Source organism: Protopterus annectens, chromosome 6.part0 (genome assembly GCF_019279795.1).
Source record: "Protopterus annectens isolate FY-2018-M chromosome 6.part0, PAN1.0, whole genome shotgun sequence".
NCBI classification, from domain to species: Eukaryota; Metazoa; Chordata; order Ceratodontiformes; family Protopteridae; genus Protopterus; species Protopterus annectens.
In genome coordinates, this window is record NC_056737.1 from 1712835679 (window position 1) to 1712862128 (window position 26450).

A 26450-nucleotide genomic window follows, 5' to 3' on the forward strand; every position below is an offset into this window, starting at 1 on the left:
CTTTGGGCTACCTTCCTTTCACCTACATGAGATGGAGAAACACTGTAAACCTAGAGCCAATTGGGGGGGGGGGTCTGCAAGATGCTGTGTTTTCTTTATTATCCAGGTCTATGATTAGTGACTTAGTAAATATGCTTAGAATGTACATGGAGCCTTATTAGGTGTCTTGGGGAGCTCTCAGAGGATGAAGACCTCTTGGAGGCTTTCTGTAGCAGAGAAGATTGAAGCTTCTGGATGATGCCTGTGACATAACTTGCTCATCCTCTGCATCTGCCCCAAGGACTTGGTAAACCTGCAGAGTATACTGCAACATATGCACTGAAAGGGTTTCCATGAATGTGAGCAAACGGTAAAGCCAGCATCAAGTATCATGATGTCAACTCTGTTGAAACTGGACTTAACATTTGCTGAGGTACGTAGTTGGCTGCCAGTCCATAAGATGTAGATTTCAGGACTGCATATTACAGGTGGATGTGTCAGATATGGCTGGTAAAATGGTGCCAGGTACATCATGAAAGGAAATGCCACATATTGAAGTGGTGCCAGAATTTATGACACCGACTCTGCATATCAAGGCAGGAGAGGCACTGACACTGGGCTGCTCTGGAAAATGAAGGGCAATGCTAACTGAAATGTAGTGACTTGGTAGCAGGATTCGGAAATAAGCAGTCAATGTCGATGTGGTAGTATTCTGCAAAGGTAACTTCAAGGAAAGAAAGAAAGAAAATGTAGAATTCTCATGACACAGACCTGTGGCAAGGCTGTCATCATCAGTGGTTGATTCCAATCACCAAGATCTCATATCTATCCATAATCAGTGATTCTGATTCCATGCACTGAGATCACAAATTTAGCAGGTAAACAGTCTGCAAGTTAATTAGGTGACATGGAAAGGTCTGAGGCCTCCATAAGTGGATTTTCTTATGCTGGTGACTGTAACAATGTCAGTACCACAGTTCACACTGCTTCAATCTGGGTTGTGCAGCTGCTGTGGTACACACTAACTAGGCTTCAGCATGCATGCTGACATTGGGGTAAGGCTTAAAACCATTTTACTGGCTTGCCCTGTTTGAATAAGCAATAGAAAAGAGAAGGGTCTTCATGGGAGTCAGAATCTTCCTTCTGGATGGTCTTGCCAAAAGCAAGTTTTTTTCATTAGGTATGCTAGTAATTCTCCACAACTTTCCCCAGTTGTTCCTTTAACCCTCAATACACAGAACACTCAGAAAAACTGTGTTCTTCTCTGAGACTATAAAAACAGCAGCAGTGCCTGTGTACTTCTCAACTGTCCAGATTTTTGCCTTACATTTTTGGTCTGTTTTTCATAGAAAATGTGTTTTTCTGGCAAATCACTGAGGATTAAATTCAAATAATGTCATAAATTTGAATTTTAGACACTCTGCTTCAGAAAATGCATAACCCCAAACCTGTTATTCTAACAAGTTTATAAGAGCAATATTTAAAATCTGTCCCTGATTTTGGGCTTTTGTCCCACCAATTATTTTTGACCTTCTCTGGATTTCTTATGCTTAGAGGTTGACCTGTCACTGGAAAAGATACACCCACCACAAGGGTAGGGCTTGAAAAACACCTTTGGTGTGTTGACAAGTGGGGAACCCAGACCTCGGGTCTGCATGTTAAAGAGGAGAGGCAAAAACTAACAGACATCTGAAAAAAGACAAAAAAATTAAAACATACAGCCTTAACATTTCTCAAAGTCAGAAATAATAACACTGAAAATATTAAAACTTTTGGTTCATGAGCAGTACCATGCACTTCTTGCTGAAGAATTGTACTTCAGCATCTAATCCTCACAAGAGAAATGAAGAACTAGACAGCTGGTAAATCGAGCAAAAAGACAAAAGCAGGGAGTGGGGATGGCAAACAGCCAGAGTAGTTCCAGGTGCTGAGAGGTCCTAATGCCTGCGGTGCACACCCGTACTCTGTTACCAAAGATGGACGACTTGTTACCAAATCATATGGATATTTAACAAAAAAATACCTATATTAGTACACAGCAATTTAACTGTACCACACATTTTGCTAAGGTAATCTATTGTCACAATAAAGTTTCACTGATTTGTTCTGTCACTATATAATCAGTTAAGGTTTCACAGCTGTGCTACAATCTTGCAATACTATTATTTACTCTAGTACTGCAGAAAAACATTTTCAACAATATTTTATTTATTAATTAACCTGGAAGATTAGCTAGTCTACTGACCATTTTGAGTCGCGACCAGGGCTCACTGAGCAAAAACACAATTTCAGTTAAACAGTTTTGATTATACAATATTGTAGTAAAGGCAGACATAAAATAAGAAAACAATCAGTACAGATGATATATATGTTAAGAACAAGTAATTAGTAACCACAGAAAAGGCACAAACAGTTTAACCACACAAATGGAGGCAGGTAAGCAGGAGTAGGTCCACCAAAATTTTATTCAACCATTTAAAACCATAAGTGCTTTCGTCAAGTACATCCCAAGACTTCTTCAGGTAAAAGACAAGCCCATATGAACCATGTATAAAAAGCATATCATGTCACGTGATCTCCCCCCATACAATTATGTAAACAAGATACAAATCTCCAAAAAATGTTGTATAGTAAGTAGGACCACTAAAAACTTCTCTAATACAAATTAAAAATAAGCTAAGCGATTTCATTTTGATTCACCAGAAAACTTTGTCAGATAAATCCAAGGAAGTATGGCCAAGAATTTATATAAGACATCACTCCTCAGCAGCAAATCAAAGTATCAAAATGTAGCCAATCAAAGTATCAAAATTGAGCCAACACCCCCCTTAAAGGCATACTTGCATTATCTTCTTAAAAGGCTTTAATTTTAGCAGACTGGAAATGGAAATACATTCATTAATGCTTGGCCAAACATCAGCTTGAAACACCAGTTGCCAAAACACTTCTTTCTAGAAGTAAGTGCCACGGGCCTCTTCTAGCCTCTTGATGGATCTGCTCAACATCCACAAAGTAAAAATAATGGTTCCGGAATTCTATTACATGTTTAGCAGAGGCATTCATGACTTTGCCTTTTCATATATCATATACTACAAACAGAATGTACATATGTAAATATTGCTGATTTGAACTGTCTGTACTGTTTTCTTTTCTCACTAGATACTACTAGTATAACAAATGTTTTTTTTTTTTACATATACACTATGTATAATATTATTATTGTTGTTATTTGCTGTTTTGAATTAAGTGGAGCTTTTCTTCCTGGGCCTCCGCTGAAAATGGAGCTCGTCCAGTCGGACCATCCCGGTTAACAAATGTAAAATAAAATAAATAAATAAAATTTAGATGTTCGTACGTCCTTTCTTTTAAAGCACAATCAGTCTTTTCAATATAAAATGATGGACACACCTGACAAAGAGCAGCATAAACCACACCTTTGCTGTTACAATCATATTTTCCTTTAACCCAAACTTTTTTTTATCCAAATGGAGTCACCCACATGGATCCACTTACAGAAAGAGCATCACCCACATTTGGTAATTCTACAGACATCATTGTTACATGATAATTAAGTACTGTACCTTCTATCATCATCTTTAAGTTCTTCCCTCTTCTGAAAACCAGCAAAGGACATTCTGGATGTAGCTGTAGAAGTTCCCTGTTTTCTTTAAAAATACTCCCAGTTCTTAAGTATCCATCTTATAGTCTGGTGGTCTTGATTAAAGTTGGTAATAAAGCCGCTCCCCAAATCCTCAGTTCCATTATTGCTTTCTTCGTCGGTTTCAGTGGTAACACCACCACTGTTGTTGAGTGTCGGGATGTAATAATTCCTATTTCTTTACATCACCACTTCCTCCTTAATGTCAGTTAAAAACTCTTCTGGGTAACCCCTTGTCAAAAACATATTTTCCATTTCCACACACTTCCCAGAATTGTTGTTCCAGGGTGTCCATTCTTGTGGCCCTCACAAATTGCCCTTTTACCACTGATTTCTTTTGAGCAAGGGGATGGTCACTTGAAAAATGGAGGGAGGAGTTGCAGTAAGTTGCCTTTCGATAAATCCTCGAGACATAACAGACATTTTTCAATTCCTTAGACAAAAAAGCATCCAGGTAAGGAATACTGATCTTGTCTTTCTTCACTGTGAATTTCAAAAATTCCATGCTTGAGTTGATGCGGTTCATAAATTACATCACCTTCTCCTCAGTATCCTGCCAGATAAACAAGTCATCCAGGTATCTGGTATAAAATCTCACAGACTCGTGAAAAGGGCCATTAAACACAAAGGCTTGTTCCCATTTAGCCATTACAATATTGGCATAAACAGAGCCACAATTGGCTCCCATAGCCACACCTTGGTTTTGATGGTACAAATGTGTCCCTCATAAAAAATGTAATTGTTGGTAAGGGCAATTTCCAACAAATCTTCCAGGAGTCTAGTTTGGTCATTGCTCAAGCCTTTATTATCAAGAAACTCCCAGAACCAGTTCAATCCCCCCTCATGAGGTATAACTGTATAAAATCAACCAAGTCAATAGTGACCAGAAGGTCAGTCTCCACATAGGTGGTGTTATTGATGTTTTTTAGGAACTACTAGGAGTCTTTGCAGACTTGCGCTTCAGTCTTCAGTAGGTCTTTTAATTTATAATCCACAAACTACAAAGCAGATAAGTATTTTGGGAACTGGTATTTCAAGCTGATGTTTGAGCAAGCATTAATGACTGTATTTCCATTTCCGGTCTGCCAAAATTAAAGGCTTTAAGAAGGTAATGCAAGTTTGCCTTTAAGGGGGTGCTGGCTTAATTCTGACACTTTGATTGGCTGCTGAGGAGTCATGTCTTATATAAATTCCTGGCCATACTTCCTTGGATTTATCTGATGAAATTTTGTGGTGAATCAAAATGAAATTGCTTAGCTTATTTTTAATTTTTATTAAAAAGGTATTTAATGGTCTTACTATACAGCATTTTTTAGAGATTTGTATCTTGTTGTTTTGGGCAGATTAGGGCTTTTAAGCCATTGAGCTTATGTGACTTTTTCTTCAGTTTGCGGTTTGCTTTTGTTGTAGAACAAACACCAATACGGCTGAAGCAACCTATCTGCTTTCCTATAACTGGCCCAGCAGCGTGTTGGTGAAATGTTACCTAGGACCTTGGGAGTTTTTCTGTGCATGAAATAATGATCTGTGAGAGTTGGTGTTCTGGGAGCTGAGGGGGGATTGAGGTCCTGAACCTAAGCCTACCATCCCCTTCAGTCGAAAAGAGGCATCTGACCATTGCAAACCCAGGACCAGGCCTGGGGACTGGGTGTCCATGCACATTGGTCATTATATCTACTCGTGCTTTATTTCATTTGTGTTTGCCGATTTGGTTTTATATACTTGCATGCTTTGGTTTAAAAAATTTACATAACTTTGAAAGTGAAGATGATCACTATGTTAGACAGAAGTTAGAGATTTTTTTGGGGGAGGGGGTAAACTCTTGACTAGACTTGTAAGGGCCCCACGGCCATTAGCCTAGCAACTTCCTATGATCCTATGTAGCCATCTACAAAAATGAACACAACAGTGGCATTTCACCTTAAGTGGGCAATATTAGCAAAGTGAATAGGACAGCCAGTACCTCAAGTGAATTACAATATTAACACAAAGAGCAATGAAAAAACTGTGTACATGACTATGGGTGTCAAAGCTGCTAAAATAAGCTAACTGTACAGGTGTTACTGACAAATGTGTTGATTATGTAAGTTACATTTGTTGATGTATGAAAAATATTCTGATCAGCTGTTCACTGCACAAGTACAGCCATCAGCACTAGTTCATATTTACTAGCAGATACATTTTTATGTAACATGCAGAAGTGCATACAGTAGAGTCCAAATTACATCTGCAATACTTGATGCTACAGGATAAAATGAAAGTGATGCTCTGAGATAATTAGCCAGCTTAGCAGAAGAGATATATGTGGAAGATAAAATTGATAACGACAGAACCACCTGTCTACTGGGCACTGTTTGAAGATCATTTTTAACAGCAATATGCCTGCAGTGTATCCTACTATCCAATGTCCGACCAACTTTTCCCTACTAGGAATACACCAAAAGCAGCTACTGGTCAGTTCTGCTTGATCAAAGATGTAGGGTGAGCATAGGTTTTTGGATAGCATAATATCCTCAAGCCCCAATAATGCTGGATGGCTTACACCCACCACCAGACATCAGTGACTGGAGGGGCACAGGCAGATGTCCACACATTATTATAACGTCACTGTATGTTGGATGATGATGGCTTCTTCTCTCCTACTGGGGAGAGAGGAAAAGCATGGAGTTTTAGGTTAGCCTAACAAACTTCTCGCCTTGTAGACGTCAAGGTTAAAGGAGGAGAGGGCTTGCAATTGATATACATTAATGAATGGGCAGCACAGGTAAGAGTCGGAAGTGGGCCACAAGAATACCTTAACGTGTCCCTAGTAGTGTTGCAAAATGACAAAGGATGGAGACAAGTGGATAGAGCACACATAAAAATAGTTTCTCGCCTTGACGTTCTGCCATAGCTTTTGCCTTTACAAAGAAAAGATAAAGTCAACAATCAATAAAATGCTGTAAAAATCAACAAGGAGAACAAAAATGGAAAAGGGTGGGTCTTTCAAACTCAAGAATCATACAGCTAAACTAAGAAATTGTGAGCGAGTCAAGTGTGAGAGCTAATTGTGCAATTCTGCATGCTGGACTGTACAGCACATTCCCTGATGGAGGTCACAGTGATAGAGAAAATGTCTGAAGTAGGGGAAATCAATAAATTAGAGTGTTTAAATTTCCATATTAGCTGAATTCTGAATGAAAAACTGAAAAGTATGACAGGAAACTTACCAGATATCTGCTTTCCTACCATAGCCCTCTCCACTAATTACTTCAGGACTCATCCAGTAAGGGGTCCCTGTAACAGACTTAATGCCTGTTCCTGACAGACATATCGTCTGTAAACGTTTGCTTGCACCAAAGTCTCCCAATTTCACATTGCCTGCTGCATCCCTCAAAATATTTGCTCCTAAAAATACAAAACAAAGAAAAGTAATCAGCTCACATCTACAATTCACAAAAAATTGACATTACAATCTACAGAAAGTACAGCTGTGACAGGAACCTACTATAATTGCAGAAGCTTGATTCACTGTTACAGTAGTGACTCATTGGGATTTCCACCTGCAGGAACCCCAGGCTGGCCTGAATACCAAAGATCTCACATTTCCCCATGGCCTGGCAAATGCACTCCCCTTCAGGTGTGAAGATGTCAGAGGTACAACAGGTAGTTGGTAGGAGACAACTTCAAGTGTTTCTTGCTTCACACAGTAAATACACATTCACAGAATCCAGAGCATGACCTGCCCTGATATGCCACAGACCAGTACTAGGGGTAAGGAACGTTATCTACAAAAGGACCCAAGATGAGTTGGAGGAAGGTGGACAGGGTACTCACCCCAATCTTGGGGAAGAAATGAAAAGAGGGGGCTAGAAGGAATGAACTGGTATTGCAACAGTGGGTCTATTCAAATACCTAGAATTATGGTAAGCTCCTAAGACAGTTGTACTATGTTCTTCATAGTTCACTGTTGCAATTCTGATTTTTGGGACAACTCAGAGCTACAGGATGTTGGGTGACTGGCTTGTGACTAGACCAGGGGACACTGGCCCCTGTAGACTGGCAGATGCAAATCTTGCCCTGAGCCTGGCCATGATCCCCACATTATAATGTCTGGCAAGAAATGTGAACAGAAGACCAGGTTACTGCTTCCAGAAATGCCTGCATGGAGACCCCTCTTACAAAGGTTCTGGTGGCAACTGCAACCCTGGTAAAGTGGACCACGACAACAGTAGAGACAGATTTACTACACTGGAAGTAGCAATAGGCAATGTGGCTAAAAATCCATTATAAAACTGTTTACTGTTTTTTTTTTCCATCTTTTCCCTTTGCAAAGGCAATAAAAAGTTGGTCTGCTTTTCTGTCCGAGTTTACCCTGATCAAGTAAACCTTAAGATGGCTGTGCACATCAATGGACTGTTAAATGTTCTCAAATTTGTTTTGTGAGGATGGCTAGAACATTAGTACATGTATTGTCTGGTTCAAACACAGTTCTGTTGCTACCTTGGATGTGAATGTAGAGTTAGTACTTTACTCTTGTCCTTGTGAAAAAAACAAAACTGGCTCTCTACACATTAAGGCTTCCTGAAATCAAGATTACTAGGAATATAGTTTCCATGTCCGCATCTTGATGGGGTGCAATAGTAGTTGGTTCAAATGATTGCAGGGGAAGTTTTTCTAACACAAAGTTTAAGATATGGAGGGAGACGGCTCTTTACTGGGGGGTCTCAAGTGGAGGACTCCTTTAGGGAGCCGTTTCATAGACAACTGAGAGTAAGCCATATAAATTAGTGGCAGACGGGCACAAATGGCTGAGACATGCACTTTTATAGACACTCAAGACAAGCTTTCTTTAAAAAGGTCTGAAAGGTAATTGAGGACCACCGACAGCTGAGCTTGACTGGGATGCTGTCCTCTGATCTGGCACCAGTGGGAAAAAGTCTTAGCTATGCAAGACTTTCTGGTGCTGGGTTTCCTGACCTCCCATAAAAGATGTACTATGTTCTCAGAAAACATATGCCTGGAAGGAATAAGCACTAAATCATCCATCCTGGTAGATTCAGTGTCTTCAGGTTAAGCTTTATGACATACTCACCTGCTAGGGTAGCACCAGTGGTCTCTTTCAGGTCATGATCATCAGAAGGGAGAACCGATGCTGTCTGGGCCAGAAGGGAGCTGGCATAACCATCTCTGACCTGTCCTACTGGATCTTCTGTATTACAAGGGGATAAGTGGCAAGGGAGGAAATGCATATAGATATAGACTTCTCCAAATGAATAACAAGGTGTCATTCATCCATGCCTCTCTTTGAGGAGTCCTGGTGCAAAATTTGCTATACTGTTTTCTGGAGAAGCAAAAAAGTCTATTGCTGTTGCACCCCGTTTACTTCTCTTTTCAACATACTTTCATTGGGTCCAATTAGAACCTGCTTAGAATGTCTGCTAGGCAACTGCCTTGCCCTGGAATGTACTGGGTTATAGGAGTTAGCCCTACCTCCTATGTTAATTCACAGTGTGGCAATTACAGCAGAAGATTAAGATTTAAGGTCTACATGATTTGCTTCCAGGAGTCAAAGGTACAGGGTTTGACCCTTTCTACTGCCACCTGCCTACTCTGTGACTTTGAGCAAGTCACTGAACCATACAGTGTGCCTGGATTTACTACTTGGGCTTAAAATGTTTTCTGATGCAAATAATTATGGACTGCTTTGTAGAATCAATTGTGAGAAGATGCTCGTCTATCACTGGACAATAGAATGTTGTGCAAAACAAACACACACACCAAATGCATTCTTAAAACAATGATTCTACACTGCTCTCCCCCGAGTAATCTTCATGTGCAGCACACTTTCCACTCTTTCAAAACTTCATCGTTCAAAATCACTTGAAATGTAAAACTTTCAAAAGAAATTCACCTAAAGCTTTCAAAAGGCATGCTTTCAACATTGCTCAAAGCCTTCACAAAGAATGTGGAGCTTTAGAAGAAACCCACCTGTACTGGTTTGGGTCAAGGAGTAGGGAGTCAAGTGCTGCAGCAGTCCCATGGTGTCCTGGTGCTAACAAGGAAGCAGTGAGGCAGGCAGGTACATGCATATTAATACAACTGCATTTGAAGTCATAGCTGAAAGTCCATTTTTTTTCTTCAAATTGCAGTGACAAGTGTGGCGGCCCTATTGTGTCCAATAGACACAAATGGCCGAAGGCTGTCTCTGTTTGCCAGTGCTGATAATTTTACATTTAGAAGCACCTACATGTCACTACAACAACAAACTATTCAATACAGCTAGGAAAGTTAACTTAGATCTAAGTTTTTGCCTCTTAGATTCCTTTACCACATCTAAAAATTACTGCAACTGCTGAAAAGTGGTCATAGAAATCATGGTCAGGGAAACTAAGCCACCCTTCTGCTGCACATCTCTTGCATGGCTGTCACAGTTGCCACAGTATCTGTTCGTTCATACACCAAGCTACAAACTGCACTAAAATGGTCTTCAGTTTACTGTATTCTCCCTCAGTCAAATACAGCAGTAATCTATACACACAATTTCACATTCTTTTAAACCCTAAAATACCAAAACTAATACTCTCTACTCCAAAACATTTATCATACCAAACAATCTTTCAAAATACTCTCCGAAAATAACACCAGAACAAAAATAGTACAAAAATCTAAGCTAATGGGAGATGCAATATAGCACCTAAATATTGATTTGCACATTCTCCAAGTTGTTAAACACCAAAAACTTGGATTAATATAGAGAAGTAAAAACCATCACTGTCAACACTAGGGAAAAAACAGTGCATCAACCTTTACATCTCTCCTTTATGCATCTCCAGTCCTAGCCAACCTCTACAGCATCCAAAAACAAAACTAGACAGCTGTTACAACAAAACTGCTAGATCTGTCACCTATCTACCTACAAAATGCCAGTATTGCATAACCTTAAAACAACTATGCTCGCAAGAGCTCCAACAACATCTTACCTACTCACAATTATGGATGCCTCATAACCTAATACACACAAAAAGATAAATTATTCCTCAGTGAGGGAACTATGGTCTCAAAATAAATAACTTTTAATCACAACCAACTCTACTACTACTGTTGAATTTGGAATTCCCTGGCACTACACTTAAAGCAAATTGAAAACCTAAATGTTTAACTTAAATTCTAAATAACTCCTAGTCATGCTCCTTCTTAACCCAAACTAATACCTAAACTATAAGCAGAAAAAGTAGGGTTACCACCTGTCCCACTTTATGAGGGACAGTCCCCTCTTTGGGCAGTTGTGTCCTGCAAAAAAATTGAAAATAATGACAAATGTCCTGAGATTCTAGGACAAAAATATTTCCTGTATTTTCTTTAATAGTTGCATAAAACAGTTATTTTGCATATGAAACACTTACAGGAAACAGAATAAGCAACTCAAATGCTACAAGAATAAGTTTTTATTTTGGCAAAAAAGTGAAGTTCTTTCATTTGTACTTGCCGTGGATATGTTTTACCCTGCAAAATCTGAGGTTTCTATAAAAAATGTCCCACTTTGGGGATTTGAAAAGGTGGCAACCCTAAGAAAAAGACTACTGCATAATTTACCACTTACTATTTCACTTCATCCTAATACAACCATATACAATTTTTTTACCTCCTAACCTTCCCTCTGTTTTAAAATACAAGTCTCACTTGCATCAGTCACACTCTTGAAAGTTTATCTAAGTACTAATTAACTGCTATACCTCTCTTTCATCTAACTATATCTGTCTGCAGTACTTTCTACCTCAACGTGATCTTAGCCAGTTTTATTACTTGCAAGTATCTATTACTGAATTATAATGGATCTAGGACATTTGCTCGAATGAGCAAATGACCGAAACCCAAATGGCCAGGCATACATACGCGAAAGTGCTTTTCACCGAAGAAGCACTTTTGCGTAAGTATACCTGTTGCCGAGGCTGTACTATGGTGTGGGTAAGGGAAATTTCCCTTTTCCTCATTGTAGTGCGGTCTCGGAGGGAGAATATTAAAGTAGGGGGATATGGGGGGGGCACAGCCCCCCACATGGGGGGTGCTGGTTGGTGAAGCCCCCCTGCTAAAATGTAAATGTAGTGTTTTATTTATTTATTTTTTTAACATGCTTTAATGAAAGCTCTTTTTCGATAAAAGCACTTTCGTTAAAGTGTGTTCGGTTATTATGGATTCGGACGTTTGCTCATTCAAGCAAACATCCTAGATCCATTACAACATAACTTATGTTTATCCAATACACGTCAATGTAGGGTCATCAAAACATTGCAGGATTTGAATTGCGTTCATGCATTTTATTGACATTTTTTGTTTAATCCTATGCGTCCGTACTGTAATTATCCAACGTGACTGTTCTTTGTATTAATATATTAGCATTATATATTTTTGTGTGGAGCTTTACTCCCACGACTCTTTTGAAGTTTTTTTTTTTTTTGCCCAGTTGGACTTTTCACTCAACAAATGGAAACAAATAAAATAGCTCTGACATCTGCACGGCTAGTCTACACAAATAACATTATGCGCCGCCTTGACTGTTTATGTACCACATGAATGTGGTGTTGTCTGTCTAAATCAGAGCTCCTCGATTCCAGCTCTGTATGAATGTTCTGATGGTCAGGACTGCAGCTAGCATTCTGTTTATATATCTCAGACAATTGTTTGTCACAGACATCCTGCACCTTTCAGGTCCCCTGAATGGGCTGCACATGCAATGTCTGACACATCTGTAATTAGTGCCTGGGGACCCATATATTGTCGCTCGTCTTGTCTTAATATAACAGACGAGTCTTCGTGGGTTCAAGCAACTTTACTATATACAAACACACTATGTTTTAACTATTAACTTTAACTTGGGTAACTTATTACAAATTAACTACTTTCACTCTCACATGTTTACACTCTGGCTGTATTTTCAAAATGGCACTAGACACAACACGTACCCAGTATTTATATGTGCACTTTCATCACTTGCTATGCTTCTTAAAGACACATACACACTGTGCTCTACATCACTCCTCTTTTGCAAAAACATGATACAGAGGATATCAATTAACATGCAAGTGGTACAGACAAGCTTTTGTCATGCATTATACAAAACTATGTACATATATACAGTGATGTTCAAGTCGCCATGCATCTCACACCCAGTCTAGACGTGCAACCAAATTGTGTGATGTAAAATTGGGATTCAGGCTTAGCACCTGGAATTTCTTTAGCGTGTTCAACCTTCGGAGTGACGGGAACATTCTTAGGACTGGAATCAGATGGTACAACATGTTCTGGAGCAGGAACGATGTCCGAGTGATTCTGAAACTTATAATCCATAAGTTGCGGTAACAATTCTGGTACAGGAAGGAGGTGCCTGCGATTGCTCCTGTACTCCACGCCCTTGGAATCTACAAGGTAAGACCTTGGCTCGGTACAAACACCTGTTATCTGTCCAATCCAGTCAAAACCTTTCACCGTTTGTATCCTCACTGTTTCTCCTTCTTTCAATGGACAAAGAAATCTGCTCGATTTGTCATAACTATACTTCTGGATAGAATGCTTCTTAAACAATTGGGCTTTGATGGCTCTGCTGTTTTTGGCTTTAGGCCTCAAGAAACAAACTAATAGCCAAGGTTGTTCTGGTTTGCCTGGATAGAAGTCTCTGAGCAGGCAAGCCAAGCATATCGTCATGGGGTATGTTTTTGAGATTAAGTAGATTCAAGAAGATATCGGTATTGTCATACTTTGACCTTTCAAGTAATTGCTTTGCACTCTGCACTGCAAGTTCAGCTAGTCCATTTGATTGTGGATATTCTGGACTAAAAGTAACATGTAGAAAGTCCCATTCTCTTGCATATTTCTGAAATAACTGACTAGTAAATTGAATACCATGGTCAGAAATAACTTTGTGTGGACTACCATGGCCTGAGAAATGACGTTTCAACTTGGTAATAATAACAGTAGTGGATGTTAGATTAGGTAGTATGTCAAGCTCAAACCAGTACAAATAAGTGTCTACCAATACTAAATAATGCTGATTGTTCCACTCGACTATGTCAGTGGCAACTGTTGACCAAGGAAGTTCAGGAACTTGACTTAGCTGAAGTGATTCTCTTTAAATGTGGTTTAGTACTATTAAATACTGAACAAGAAGACAGCACTCTTATCAGTGTCTTTCACTAGTGAAGGCCAAAATATTAGTTCTCTTGCCCTTCTTTTAGTATAGTCGGAACCTGGGTGCCTACGATGCAAAATCTGGACATATTCATGTAGTAAGGAAGCAGGAATAACAATTTTAGGACCTTGAAAATAATGCCATCTTCTATCAACATCTCATCTCTGTAAGGAAAATAATTTTGCACTTCAGGTGATACACTAGATTGCTTTGACGGCCATCCAACATTAATGTAGTGATTGAGCTTTTGCAAAATTGGATCAGTCTGTATGATCTCTCAACTCATCAAGTCTCGTGGTAGAAAAATTACACATTGCCATTACATCAAAATCAAAACTCTCTGTGTCAAGCTGTTTCACTATTTCTGGGCGATCTGGATAAGGTATCAGCCAGATAAAGAAGTTTGCCTTTTGTATAGACCATTTTGAAGTTGTACTTTTGCAATTTGAGCATCATTCTTTGTAATCTTGCTGGAGCGGAATGCATAGGCTTCTTTAGAATGGTAACTAGAGGTTGGTGACCATTTGAATAGCTCGACCATAGATATAATCATGAAACTTTGAACATGCAAACACTATTGCCAAAAGGTCTTTCTCAATTTGAGCATACTGCATCTCAGTTTGGGTAAGTGCTCTAGATGCATAGACTACTGGTATGCCTTCCTGAAGAATAACTGCTCCAAGACCAAATTTTGAAGCATCACAGGAAAGTGCGACTGGTTTACTGACATCATAGTATCAATGTAGGTGGGGTGGCAATTTTCTGCTTAAGGTCTTCAAATGCCTTCTGGTGCTGTTCCAACCAAAACCATATAACATTTTTTGCGAGTTTGCTCTCTTAAGTGTGCTGTCAACTCACTGAACTCTGGTATGAACTTGCCTAGATAGTTGACCATGCCTAGAAAACGTTGTATAACTTGAATATTACCTGGTGCAGACATTTTGAGAATGGTTGCTTGCTTGCTTAGACGAGTCTGGTCTTAAGTCAGTGCTGGTAAATAAAATACCCCACATACTTAACTTCTGGTAGTTTGAATTTGCACTTTAGAGGATTGCACTTTAAGTTCATTTCACGTGCTCTGTCTAGAACTCAACGTTTCTGTCATGCTTTGCTTCACCATTGCCTCCAACTAATAAATGATCTACTATTATGGCACAAAGATAACCTAAAAAGAATTTGCTCCATTGCACGCTGGAAGACTTCACTTGCAGAACTTATTCCAAATGGCATCCTTAGGAATCTATATCTGCCAAATGGGGTACCAAAAGTTGTCAGTAATGAGGATTTGAGATCAAGCATCACTTGTCAAAATGAAATTTTTGCATCCAAGACCGAAAAAAAACAGTGGCATTCAGTATTAGAGCTGCAACCTCTGACTGTACACCTTGGATGATGTAGTCTCTTTAATGCTTTGCTCAAATCTCTTGGGTCAATACATGTTCTGATTTCTTCTAAGTCTTTTTTGTGGGCTGCTACCACTGACGACACCCATTCAGTTGGATCTGTAACTGGACAAATCACACCTTACTGCACCATTTTACCCAACTGAGCTTTGGCTATCTTGCATAGCTATTTCGAACTTTTCTTGCTGGTTGAACAACTGGACTGACCTCTGGGTCTAACTTCATAGAATACAAAAATAGAAGTTATGTTCTTACCATAACGTTCCATGTTAGTTGTCTTCTTCTCGCCTTCTTTCTTGCTGGATGGGTTCGGAGCCGACCTCGGCTCTGACTCGGCCACTCTAAAAGCTCGAGAGTTGGTTCCACCGGCTCGAGGCTCCCCTTATATCCCACAATGCTAGGCGGTATTACCTCAGATCTCGTTTGTAAGCTAGGCCCAGCCAAAAAGTAACTCCAGAACCACTGGAAAAGGGAAAAACCCACCTCTATAAAAGGAAGGGAAGAAGGTGACCTGAAACCTGATGAAAGGAATATATGCAAAGTATAGCATATACCTATATACAATAGAGGTGGTAGAAAAAGAGGTCACAATCAAACTCCTCTAGGTCTGTCCAGGCTAGGGGGAAGGAGGGTGGGACGCAAGAAAGAAGGCGAAGACAACTAACATGGAACGTTATGGTAAGAACATAACTTCTATATGTTAAGTTGTCCATCTCGCCTTCATTCTTGCTGGATGGGACCGCGTCCCTAGCACCTTGTCCTGGGTGGCCTATCGGAACAGACTCTTGAGAACAGTGGAACCAAAGTTAGCTCTATGTCTAGAAGCTAAATCCAACTTATAATGAGAAATGAAAGTGTGAGGAGTAGCCCAAGTAGCCGCTGCACAAATGGTGTCAATAGGCAGTCTGTCTTGGAAGGCTATAGAAGTAGCCAAAGCTCTGGTGGAGTGGGCCTTAGGTTTGTTAGGCAGCTTTTGGTGTCTAATTTCGTAAACAAAGGAAATCAGAGATGTTAGCCATCTGGAGAGTGATACCTTCGAAACTGAAAGTCCCTTTCTGCCTTCTGCATAAGAGACAAACAATTGGTCAGTTTTCCTGATCTGTTTGGTTCTATCCAAATAATACCTTAACTGTTCTGCCTTCTGCATAAGAGACAAACAATTGGTCAGTTTTCCTGATCTGTTTGGTTCTATCCAAATAATACCTTAACTGACTATGAACATCTAACCAATGCAATTTTTGTTCAGACCTGTTAGAAAAGTTAGGAAAAAACACAGGGAGGTCAATGGTTTGATTTAGGTTAGACGCAGAGGCTACTTTAGGTAAAAAGGATGGATTGGTTCGTAAGGATACTCTGTCTTTATGAAACAATAGATACGGATGTCGACTGCTGAGTGCATGAAGTTCTGAGACCCTTCTAGCTGAAGTAATAGCTACCAGAAAGAGTCTTCCAGGATAGCAATTTCAATGAACAGGAAGCTGCAGGTTCGAAAGGGGGAAGAATCAAAGATGTGAGAACTAAATTAAGGTCCCAAGAAGGAGGAGGATTTCTTATAGGAGGTCTGAGAAGAAAAACTCCCTTCAAAAAAGCTTTGCAAAGCCTGTGAGACATGATGGCAGAATCTGAAATGCCCACATGAAAGAAATAGCTGCCAATTGAACTTTAAGAGTAGAAGGAGATGAACCTGCATGAAAGAGTTCAGCTAGAAAATCAAGGACTATCTGGATGGAAGCAGTGAAAGGATCTATGTCCCTTCCTTGAGCCCAATAGGCGAAACGTTTCCACTTACTAAGATAAATCTTCCGAGTGGAAGATTTATGGGAAGCTATCAAAATATCTCGAACAGATTGAGATATTTGAGCAAGCCTGGCTAAGGCTGGAATTGGAGGAACCAAGCAGTGAGGTTCAGGGGAGGGAGCGATGTAACTGACCCGATTGATGGATCAAAAGATCTGGAACTAGGTCCAGATGCCAAGGTTGCTCCAACAGAAATTGATGTAGAAAGGGGAACCAAACCTGTCGAGGCCAGTAAGGAGCAATGAGGATCAGAGAGGCCTTCTGAACGACAGCTTTCTGTATCACTTGAGAGATTAGTGGGAAGGGAGGAAATGCATACAGAAGTCCCCGGGGCCAAACTTGGACTAGAGCGTCTCTGCTGGTCTGGCCTGGTAACGGGAATAGGGTGAAATAATCTCTGCACTTGCTGTTTTGGGGAGTAGCAAAAAGGTCGCAGCAAGGCTGACCCCACTTGAGAAAAATTTTCTCCACAATAGAATCTTTCAGAGACCACTTGTGAGGCATGAGGATAGCTCTGCTCAACTTGTCCGCGATTTGATTGGACTTCCCGGGGATGTGCGTTGCTATCAGAAACCGCTGAGAAGAAATCGCCCATTGCCACAGTCTGAGTGCTTCTCGACATAGGGGATAGGACCTGGTTCCGCCTTGTTTGTTGATATACCACACTACAGACATATTGTCCGTCTGGATTGCTATCGTTTCCCAAGGGAAGAGAGTCTTGAAGGGCTTGCAACGCTAAAAGCACTGCTCTCATCTCTAGAACATTTATATGCAAGTGGCATTCGTCTGGTTGCCATATGCCCTGGACAGTTCTGCCCTGATAATGCCCCCCCCCACCCAATCAGGGAGGCGTCCGTTGTCAGAGTAGCAACTGGAGGGGAAGGAACAAAGGGTCTTCCCAGGGAGAGCTGAGGGGAAGACATCCACCAAAGAAGATGATTCTTGCATGCTTGCGTAATCATAATGGTGTGGGACATCGGAAGTTGCTGGTATGACCATTGTGTGAAGAGCATCCATTGAAGGATTCTCATGTGGAATCTGGCTAATAGAAGTAGAGGGATAGCAGCCGCCATAATCCCCAGTACTTTCAGAACTAACCTGGCTTTGACTCTGTTGCTGTGGAAGAGAAGGGAGACCATTTTGCGTATGTCTGCTATTCTTTGATCTGTTAGTCTCGCAGACATGTTGACTGTGTCTAGATTTGCGCCTATGAAGGTAATAGCACGACAAGGCGACAAAACAGACTTTTCGCAATTTATTGATATGCCTAACTTTTGACAAATGCGAAAGGTGTAGTCTCTGGCCATTAGAAGAAGATGCTTGGTAGGAGCTGTGAGGAGCCAGTCGTCCAAATATGGAAACACCTGGAATCCTTGACGTCTCAGGTGAGAAGCTACCACTGCCATGCATTTGGTAAACACCCGGGGGGCAGTGGTGAGACCAAAGGGCAGGGCTCTGAATTGAAAGTGACTGGTTCCCAGCCAGAAGCGGAGAAATCTCCTGGAGCATCTGTTCATTTTTATATGATAGTACGCATCCTGGAGGTCTATAGAGCACATCCAGTTTTCCTTTCCCATAAGGGGTAGGATGGATTGTAGCGTGACCATCCGAAATCTTGTTTTCTTGACCGACTTGTTCAAGATACTGAGATCCAAAATGGGTCTCCAGTCCCCTGTTTTCTTTGGAACCAAAAAGAATTTGGAGTAGATTCCGGATCCTTGCTGGTCTGCTGGCACTGGCTGAATGGCTCTTTTTGCAAGCAACTTTGAAATTTCCAACGCTGCTTGATCCCTTTGAGTGGGTGGAACATCTGGAAGGGATTTTTTTGATTGATTTGGAATATGAAAGAACGGAATGGAATAGCCTTCGGAAATGATGGACTGTACCCACTTGTCTTGAGTTAGGGATCGCCAGGCTTCTGGGTACAGTGACAATCTTCCCCCGACTGCCTCTGAAGGTGGACAGTCAGGCAACACCTCAGGGATGCTGAAAGGGCTTATCGGAAAAGGTTTCTCGATTGCCCTGGTTCTGCGGACCCCCCCTGCCTCTAGGGCGACGTCTACCATTATTGTTCCCCCCTCTGCCTCTGGAGGGGAACCGACTCTGTGCGTCAGGCAAAGTCCCTTGAGATTGTTTGCGGAACCACATTTTCCCACTTTTCTGGCCTTTGGGGTAAGGCCTAGAAGGAGTAGAAAATGGACTCCGACGGCAGAAAGAGTTTTGCCATCCGTCTCGCACCTCGTCAAGGTTTCTTTCACTTGAGGACAAAAGAGATGATCCATCAAACGGGAATTAGTGAAAGACGTTTTAAAGGGGTCCATAAATTGCATAGCCGCATCCAGGCATGCCGGCGTAAGGCCACACCTGTCCCTGCAGCTCTGCTCGCTCCATCAGCCGCATATGAAAGGAGGCGCATGGAGGAGTTAGCTATAGAATTTAGGGTAGCCAGCTGAGTGTTCATCTTGTCCTGAAAACCCGCAGCTGTAGGATCCTTCAACATGTCACTCGCTTCCTTGATCAAATCTCTTTCAAGACGAGTGAAATGGCATAGGTAGTTCAGCGAACGCATAGCAAAGGTCGCTGACAAAAACATCCGCTTCCCGTACCTGTCCATAGACCTAGATTCCTTGTTAGGAGGATGGACAGGCACCGAAGGATCAGCTAGTTCCTTCTTAGTGGCAGCAGCTACCACCATAGCATCCACAGAAACTCCCTTGGTCAGAAATTGTTTATCTGCTGGTGCTGTGATAAACTTCGAAGGTCTCCTGGGGGTGGGGTCCACTGAGTCAGGAGCCGTCCAAGCCTTTTTTGCTACCACCTGCATGAGGGGGTCAAAGGGGGGGGACACCCAGGAGGTGGAAGGGCGAGAGCCAAATGCCTCAAGATACACAGATTCATCCTCCGAAGGGTTAAGGGCTGGCCAATTTCCCCTCTGTTTCAGGATTTCTAGAATGTCTGTAAAGGAGACATCTTCAGAAGGGGAACGGGGGGGAACCCTCGGAATCCTCTAAATCTGTGTCAGAGGTGACAGACTCAGGTGAGTCTATGTGCTTCCTCTTACACTTTCTCTTCCTAGGGGGCTCCCCTGCCAATTCAGGAGAGGCCTTGGAAGAGGATGAGATCCCCACAGGGGATTCTTGAGGAGCTGGCTCTCTGCGGTCTGGGATGAGGGCGCGAGTAGACATAACCTGAGGCACCGAAGAGGGAGTGGCGGACGGAGCCGACTGTGGAGTTGAACCAGGTTCCAACACACTCCGCATGACCTCGAACGCACCCCTGTCAGGCAGAGCCAAAGGTCCCCGCTCCGAAAAGCTGAGAACCCCCCTCAGCACAGACAGTGATGGCTCCGAGGCCGATGTTGGAGCCGAACTCACCAGCGCCGAGGCACCGAGAGGGAGAGCGGGGTCGGACAAGGGTCCGATGCCACTCACCCCCTCGGAGCCGAGGGAAATCCGGCGCCGAGATTCTTCCAAGGAAGAAATCGGAGCCGACGACGGAGCCGAAGACAATTGTATCGGCTCCGATGCTACCACAGTCTCGGTTCCGAAACGCCCCGGCTCCGAGCTCAAAGGAGTCAGAGGAGGAACATTTTGAGGGACAGGGTCAAGCCTCGACTGATGAGTCGGGCTCTGAAGCATTTGGGCCAGTGCCTCGGACTTAAGAAGTCGACTCACTACCCTCTGAAGGTCATGATCCGAAAGCCTCGATGACCTAGAGGAGTGAGATCTATGGCTCCGTTCAGACAGCAAGGGAGACGCTGGAGCTGAATGAACGGAGCCAAGGGACGGTGACCTAGACCTCTTTCTAGATGTCGGCTCCGATGGTCTGATCGGAGCCGACACAGGAATTTCCAATGCCTCGGCTCCAGCCGGAGCCGAGGAAACCACAGAAGCTGCAGTCTGAGACTCATCGGCTCCAGCCGGAGCCGATGTAGCAGGAGGTTTGAGCCAGGCCTCGACTCAGAAGCTGGAGTCGAGGACCTAGAAGCCTTAGAGTGTTTGCCCGAAGTAGCAGTAAGGGAACCCTCAGGCTTAAGCAAACCTCTTAAAATTAGTTTATTTTTTCTTTCCTGCAGGTCTCTAGGGCTGAAGCCATGGCATACAGCACAAGAGTCCTGCAGGTGTAAAGGTCCCAGGCAGTATACACAAGAAGTGTGACCATCTGTCAGAGACATTTTCTGACAGCACGAGTCACACTTCTTGAAGCCTAAGACCTTTGAGTCCTTAGACATTGTCAAGGAAAGTGTAACCAAACACACACTCAAACACACCGATTACACTTTACACAAGTTTAACTAAAAAAAAAAAAAATTACACTTTACACAAGTTTTTTAGATCCCTAACAAAAAACACATACACTCCACTAAGGGGATGGAAGGGCCCGAAGGCCTGAGGGAAAAACTTATAAGTTCTTTGTGGAAAAAAGGGTGGATAAACAGAAGGAAAAGGGTCTAAATCCACTAAGTTAAGGGAAATAACTATAATAGGTTAAATTAAAGGGGTTTAAATAGACTACAGATTACTCTATAATAACTGACCTGAAGCCGGTAGAAACCAAACACCTCGATCGCTGTAGCGGCAAATGAGATCTGAGGTAATACCGCCTAGCATTGTGGGATATAAGGGGAGCCTCGAGCCGGTGGAACCAACTCTCGAGCTTTTAGAGTGGCCGAGTCGGAGCCGAGGTCGGCTCCGAACCCATCCAGCAAGAATGAAGGCGAGATGGACAACTTAACATCTGGAAGTTTGCCCAACTTGTCATTGAAAACATCAGCATATTCTGAGAAAATGGCTCCAGAAAAATTGGAACTAGGATATGCGCTTATATGATGAACTTCATAAAAGAAAAAGTAAGCAGATTCATTTTCAAGCTGTCTCTGAGACCCAATAATGACTGCACAGGTCTTTGAACTACTTAGAATAACAAGTTGTAATAGTTCCTGGCTAAATAACATGAAAGTACTACTAAGTCTTCGGTTTGAATTTCTTCACCTCCATAAGCAACTAGTTTTGCAATAGCAGCCACATTGAGTTGCTCATTAGTTCTCACCTTAACAAATGTGTCTGCTGATATATTACACTTTGAACCAGTGTCTACTTTGAGCTCGGTGGATTTACCATTGATCTGGACAGTACAAAACACTTCATTCCTTGCCAATAAATTCACATCTGTCGACCCTTTCACCAATTACTGATACACCATCTACATAGAAAGTAGACTGCTGCAATTCTACTTTATCAGTTTGCTTTTTCGAGTGACCTCTGAAAATGGTTTCATTTCTTACACTTGTGACATTGCTGACCAAATGTGAAGCACAATTGCGACAGTTAACAATAAAGCTAGATTTGGGTTTTGCTGACTCACGCTTGCACTGCATTGAGTATTCTCCTTTCTTAGGACTGACTGGAAAATTATGTGGTTTCCCCAGCGAACCAGCAGGGGCAGTGGCTGCCATGTGCTTAGGCCTATTTCTGTTTGCCATGTGTGCATACTGTTTACATTTGCTCTGGAGCCTGCTGAAATCAAAATCTTGTCATTCGCAAGCATACCTGTGCCCCTTTCTGTAACTTCATGGATTTAACAAACCTCAGTGGATTTACTCAACATTAAATCACTACCACAAAGCAAAATCTTTCTCAAATAATACCAGACACAAGCCTATCCTTTATCAACTCATCTTTTAAGTCGCCAAACCAACACGTTTTAGCCTTGTTTCTCAGGTCAATAATATAAGTTGCAAAAGTTTCCCCTGGTTTATGATCGCTTGTGTAAAACAAGAAGTTATGTACTCACCATAACGTTCGATGTATGTAGTCCATCTCGCCTCACACTCTTACCCATGGCTTCGGAGCCGAACCTCGGCTCCAACTCGGCCATACTCTCGCTCGAAGTCTTTCAATTGGCTGGGCTAAGAGGTATCCCATGCTGCACTGCTCCCTTTCCCCAGATCTTGTTTGCTGCAAGCTCAATCACTCACCTTCCATACACAACACACAGAGACGGAAAAAACATTCCAATAATAAAAGGAGTACTGAAACCAGAACTAACCTCTAGGCCCTCCAGGATGGGGGAAGGTGGGGGGGGGGGGTATAAGAATGTGAGGCGAGATGGACTACGTACATCGAACGTTATGGTGAGTACATAACTTCTTGATGTTATGTAGTCCAATCTCGCCTACATTCTTACCTGTGGGACAGCGTCCCCAGCACTTGAACCCTGGGAGACTCAGTGGAAAATACTCCTGAGCACTGTGGAACCAAAGGAAGATCTGCCTCTGGATATAAAATCCAATTTGTAGTGAATAATAAAGGTGTGAGGAGATGCCCATGAAGCCACAGCACAAATATCATCCATAGACATCCTGGCCTGAAATGCGGTAGAGGTAGACATTGATCGGGTAGAATGAGCCTTCACTCTAAATGGTAACTCCTTACCACCTGAGGCATAAATGAAGGAAATACAACTAGAGATCCATCTAGACAAGGTCACTTTGGAAACAGGAGACCCAATCCTATTTTCTGAAAATGACACAAATAACTGATCCAATTTTCTAAGATCCTTCGTTCTATGCAAATAAAAATGCAACTGTCTATGAACATCCAGCTGGTAAAATTTAAATTCTGCCTTATTAGAAAACTCTGGAAAAAATACGGGCAGTTCAATGGATTGGTTGAGATTACTAACCGAAGCCACCTTCGGCATAAAGGAAGGGTTTGGTCTGAGGGAAACCCTGTCCTTGTGAAATATCAAGTAAGGCGGTCTGATTGACAAAGCTTGGAGCTCCGAGACACATTTAGCTGAAGTGATGGCTAGCAAAAAGATTGTCTTCCAAGTCAAATATTTCAATTCACAAGTAGCTGCAGGCTCAAAGTGGAACGAAGTGAGACATTGTAGCACAAAATTTAGGTCCCAACGCATGACTGGGTCAAAGACTGGAGGGCGAAGAAGCATAGTGCCCTTCAAGAATGCCTTACAAAGTCTATGCCCCATTAGACTGGGTTCTTCCAGAACTAAAGAAATTGGAGCTGTATAAGGATAAATTTGTCTTGCATGAGCCCAGATGGAGAATCTTTTCCATTTATTGGAATAAATCTTTCTGGTCGAAGGCTTATGGGAAGAAGACAGAATATGAACCACTTCCGGAGAAAAATGGTGAAGCCTGACAAGTGATGGAACTGGAGTAGCCAGGCTGTCAACTGGAGGGTCTGAAGAGAGGGATGGAACCGCCCTGACATATGAGTCAGTAGAGCTGGCTGTGGGTGCAGAATCCAGGGCAAGTCCATGAGATAGGGATGGAGAAAGGGGAACCAAATTTGATGAGGCCAGTGTGAAGCAATTTGAATCATTCTGCTTCCCAAGGATTGCACTTTCTGAATAACCTCTGTCAGCAGAGGAACAGGCGGGAAGGCATAAAGTAGACCGGAGGGCCAATCGTGAACTAGAGCGTCCCTGGGTGACTCCCCCTGAGGGGGGATAAAGGTGAAGTAGCTGCTGCACTTGGTATTGAGTGGACTGGCAAATAGGTCGCAGCAAGGCTGACCCCATCTGTGGAAAATCTGCTCCGCAACCTGACTGTTGAGGGACCACTCGTGAGGCATCAGAATAGCCCTGCTCAACCTGTCGGCAATTATGATGGACTTCCCCGGAATGTGCATTGCTACAAGAAAATGTTGGGAAGACACTGCCCACTGCCATACCCGAATGGCCTCTCTGCAAAGGGGGTACAACTTGGTTCCTCCCTGTTCAGATTCCATACCACCGACATATTGTCTGAGTGGATCGCAATTGTCCCGAGAGGAAGAAAGCTCTGAAGTGTTTGCAACGCTAGTAGCACTGCTCTCATCTCCAAGATATTGATATGCAACTGTATCTCGTGTTCCTGCCACGTGCCTTGGACTGTCCTGCCTAGATAATGCCCCCCCTCCAATCTGGGAGGCATCCGTGGTCACTGTGGCAACAGGAGGGGGTGAAACGAAGGGCTTTCCCACACTGAGGTTGCTGATGTGAAGTCACCAGCGTAGATCTTGCTTGCACTTGTCTGTGTTCATTATAAGATGAGAAAGCGGAAGATGTTGTAGAGACCACTGGGCGAAGAGCAGCCACTGAAGGAGCCTCATGTGTAGCCTCGCAAGAGGAACCAGCATAATTGTTGCAGCCATCATCCCTAACAATTTGAGAACCGTTTTCTTTACTTTTTTCAGAGGGAGCAATGCGCATACCTGTTGTTGCAAACCCTGAATCTTTTCTTGTGGTAAAAACACCCTCATGAGCATGGTGTCTAACTCGGCGCCTATAAAGGTGACATGCTGCGAGCACAACAAGGCAGACTTTTCCCAATTTAGAGCGATACCTAATTGTTGACACAGCTTGATAGTGGCATCCCTGGTCTGTAGTAGCAGATGCCTGGTGGTGGCAGAAAGGAGCCAGTCATCCAGGTACGGAAACACTTGGAATCCCTGACGTCTCAAGTGAGCTGTCACCACTGCCATACATTTGGTGAACACCCTGGGGGCTGTGGTAAGACCAAAGGGCAGGGCACGAAACTGAAAATGACTGACTCCCAGCCAGAAGCGTAGATGACTTCTGGATGCCCTGTCCATCTTTATATGGTAGTAAGCATCCTTGAGGTCGATGGAGCACATCCACACTTCTTTTCCCAACAATGGGAGGATAGATTGCAATGTGACCATTCAGAACTTGGACTTTTTCACGTGGAGGTTCAAGCGGCGGAGATCCAAGATGGGTCTCAGGTCCCCTGTTCTTTTCAGCACCAAAAAGAATCTGGAGTAAGTCCCTAATCTAATCTGGTCTGAGGGGGACATGCGGGATGGCTCCTTTTTCTAGCAGCTTTAGAACCTCTGAAGCTGCGGAATCCCTTTGATTGGGTGGAACATCTGGGATTCTTTTGATCAGTGGGGGAGGAGAAGAGAAGGGAATGTGATACCCTCCGGAAACTATCTTTAATACCCACTGGTCCTGGGTGATGTCTTGCCAGGCTTCTGGGTATAGTGAAATGCAACCCCTGACTGGCTCCGGAGTCGGGCCTCCCATCAGGAGCGCTGGTAGGGAGAACCACGAAATGAGTCACAGTCTCCCTGGTTACACGGGCCTCCTCTGCCTATAGGGCAGCGTCTACTTGAGTAACCACCCCCTCCCCTGCCTCTGGAGGGGGAATCACTTTGTGTGTCATGAAAAAACCTCTGCGATTTCCTGAACCACATTTTCCCACTCTTGGGATAAGGTCTAGAAGGCATGGAAAAACTGACTCCCACGGCAGACAGAGTTTTTTCCTCTTGCTCGCACCTAGTGAGAGTGTCCTTCACCTTGGTTCCGAACAACGATGAACCATCGAATGGGGCGCTGGTGAATGTAGACTTGAAGGCCTCCGCGAAATTACAGAGGTGCATCCAGGAGTGCCTCCTGAGAAAAACTCCGGAACTCGCTGCCC

The 26450-nt window shown here is 42.7% G+C and overlaps 1 protein-coding gene across 2 annotated transcripts in view; it reads right to left on the reverse strand.

The window, feature by feature from the left end:
- Positions 1-26450, reverse strand: part of MAP3K2 (mitogen-activated protein kinase kinase kinase 2) — a 2021635-nt gene that overhangs the window by 78851 nt on the left and 1916334 nt on the right. For both annotated transcript variants that reach the window (XM_044075108.1, XM_044075107.1), the window contains exon 18: positions 6847-7024. In XM_044075108.1, coding sequence (XP_043931043.1) covers positions 6847-7024 — 178 coding nt within the window. The remainder of the gene's footprint in view (positions 1-6846; positions 7025-26450) is intronic.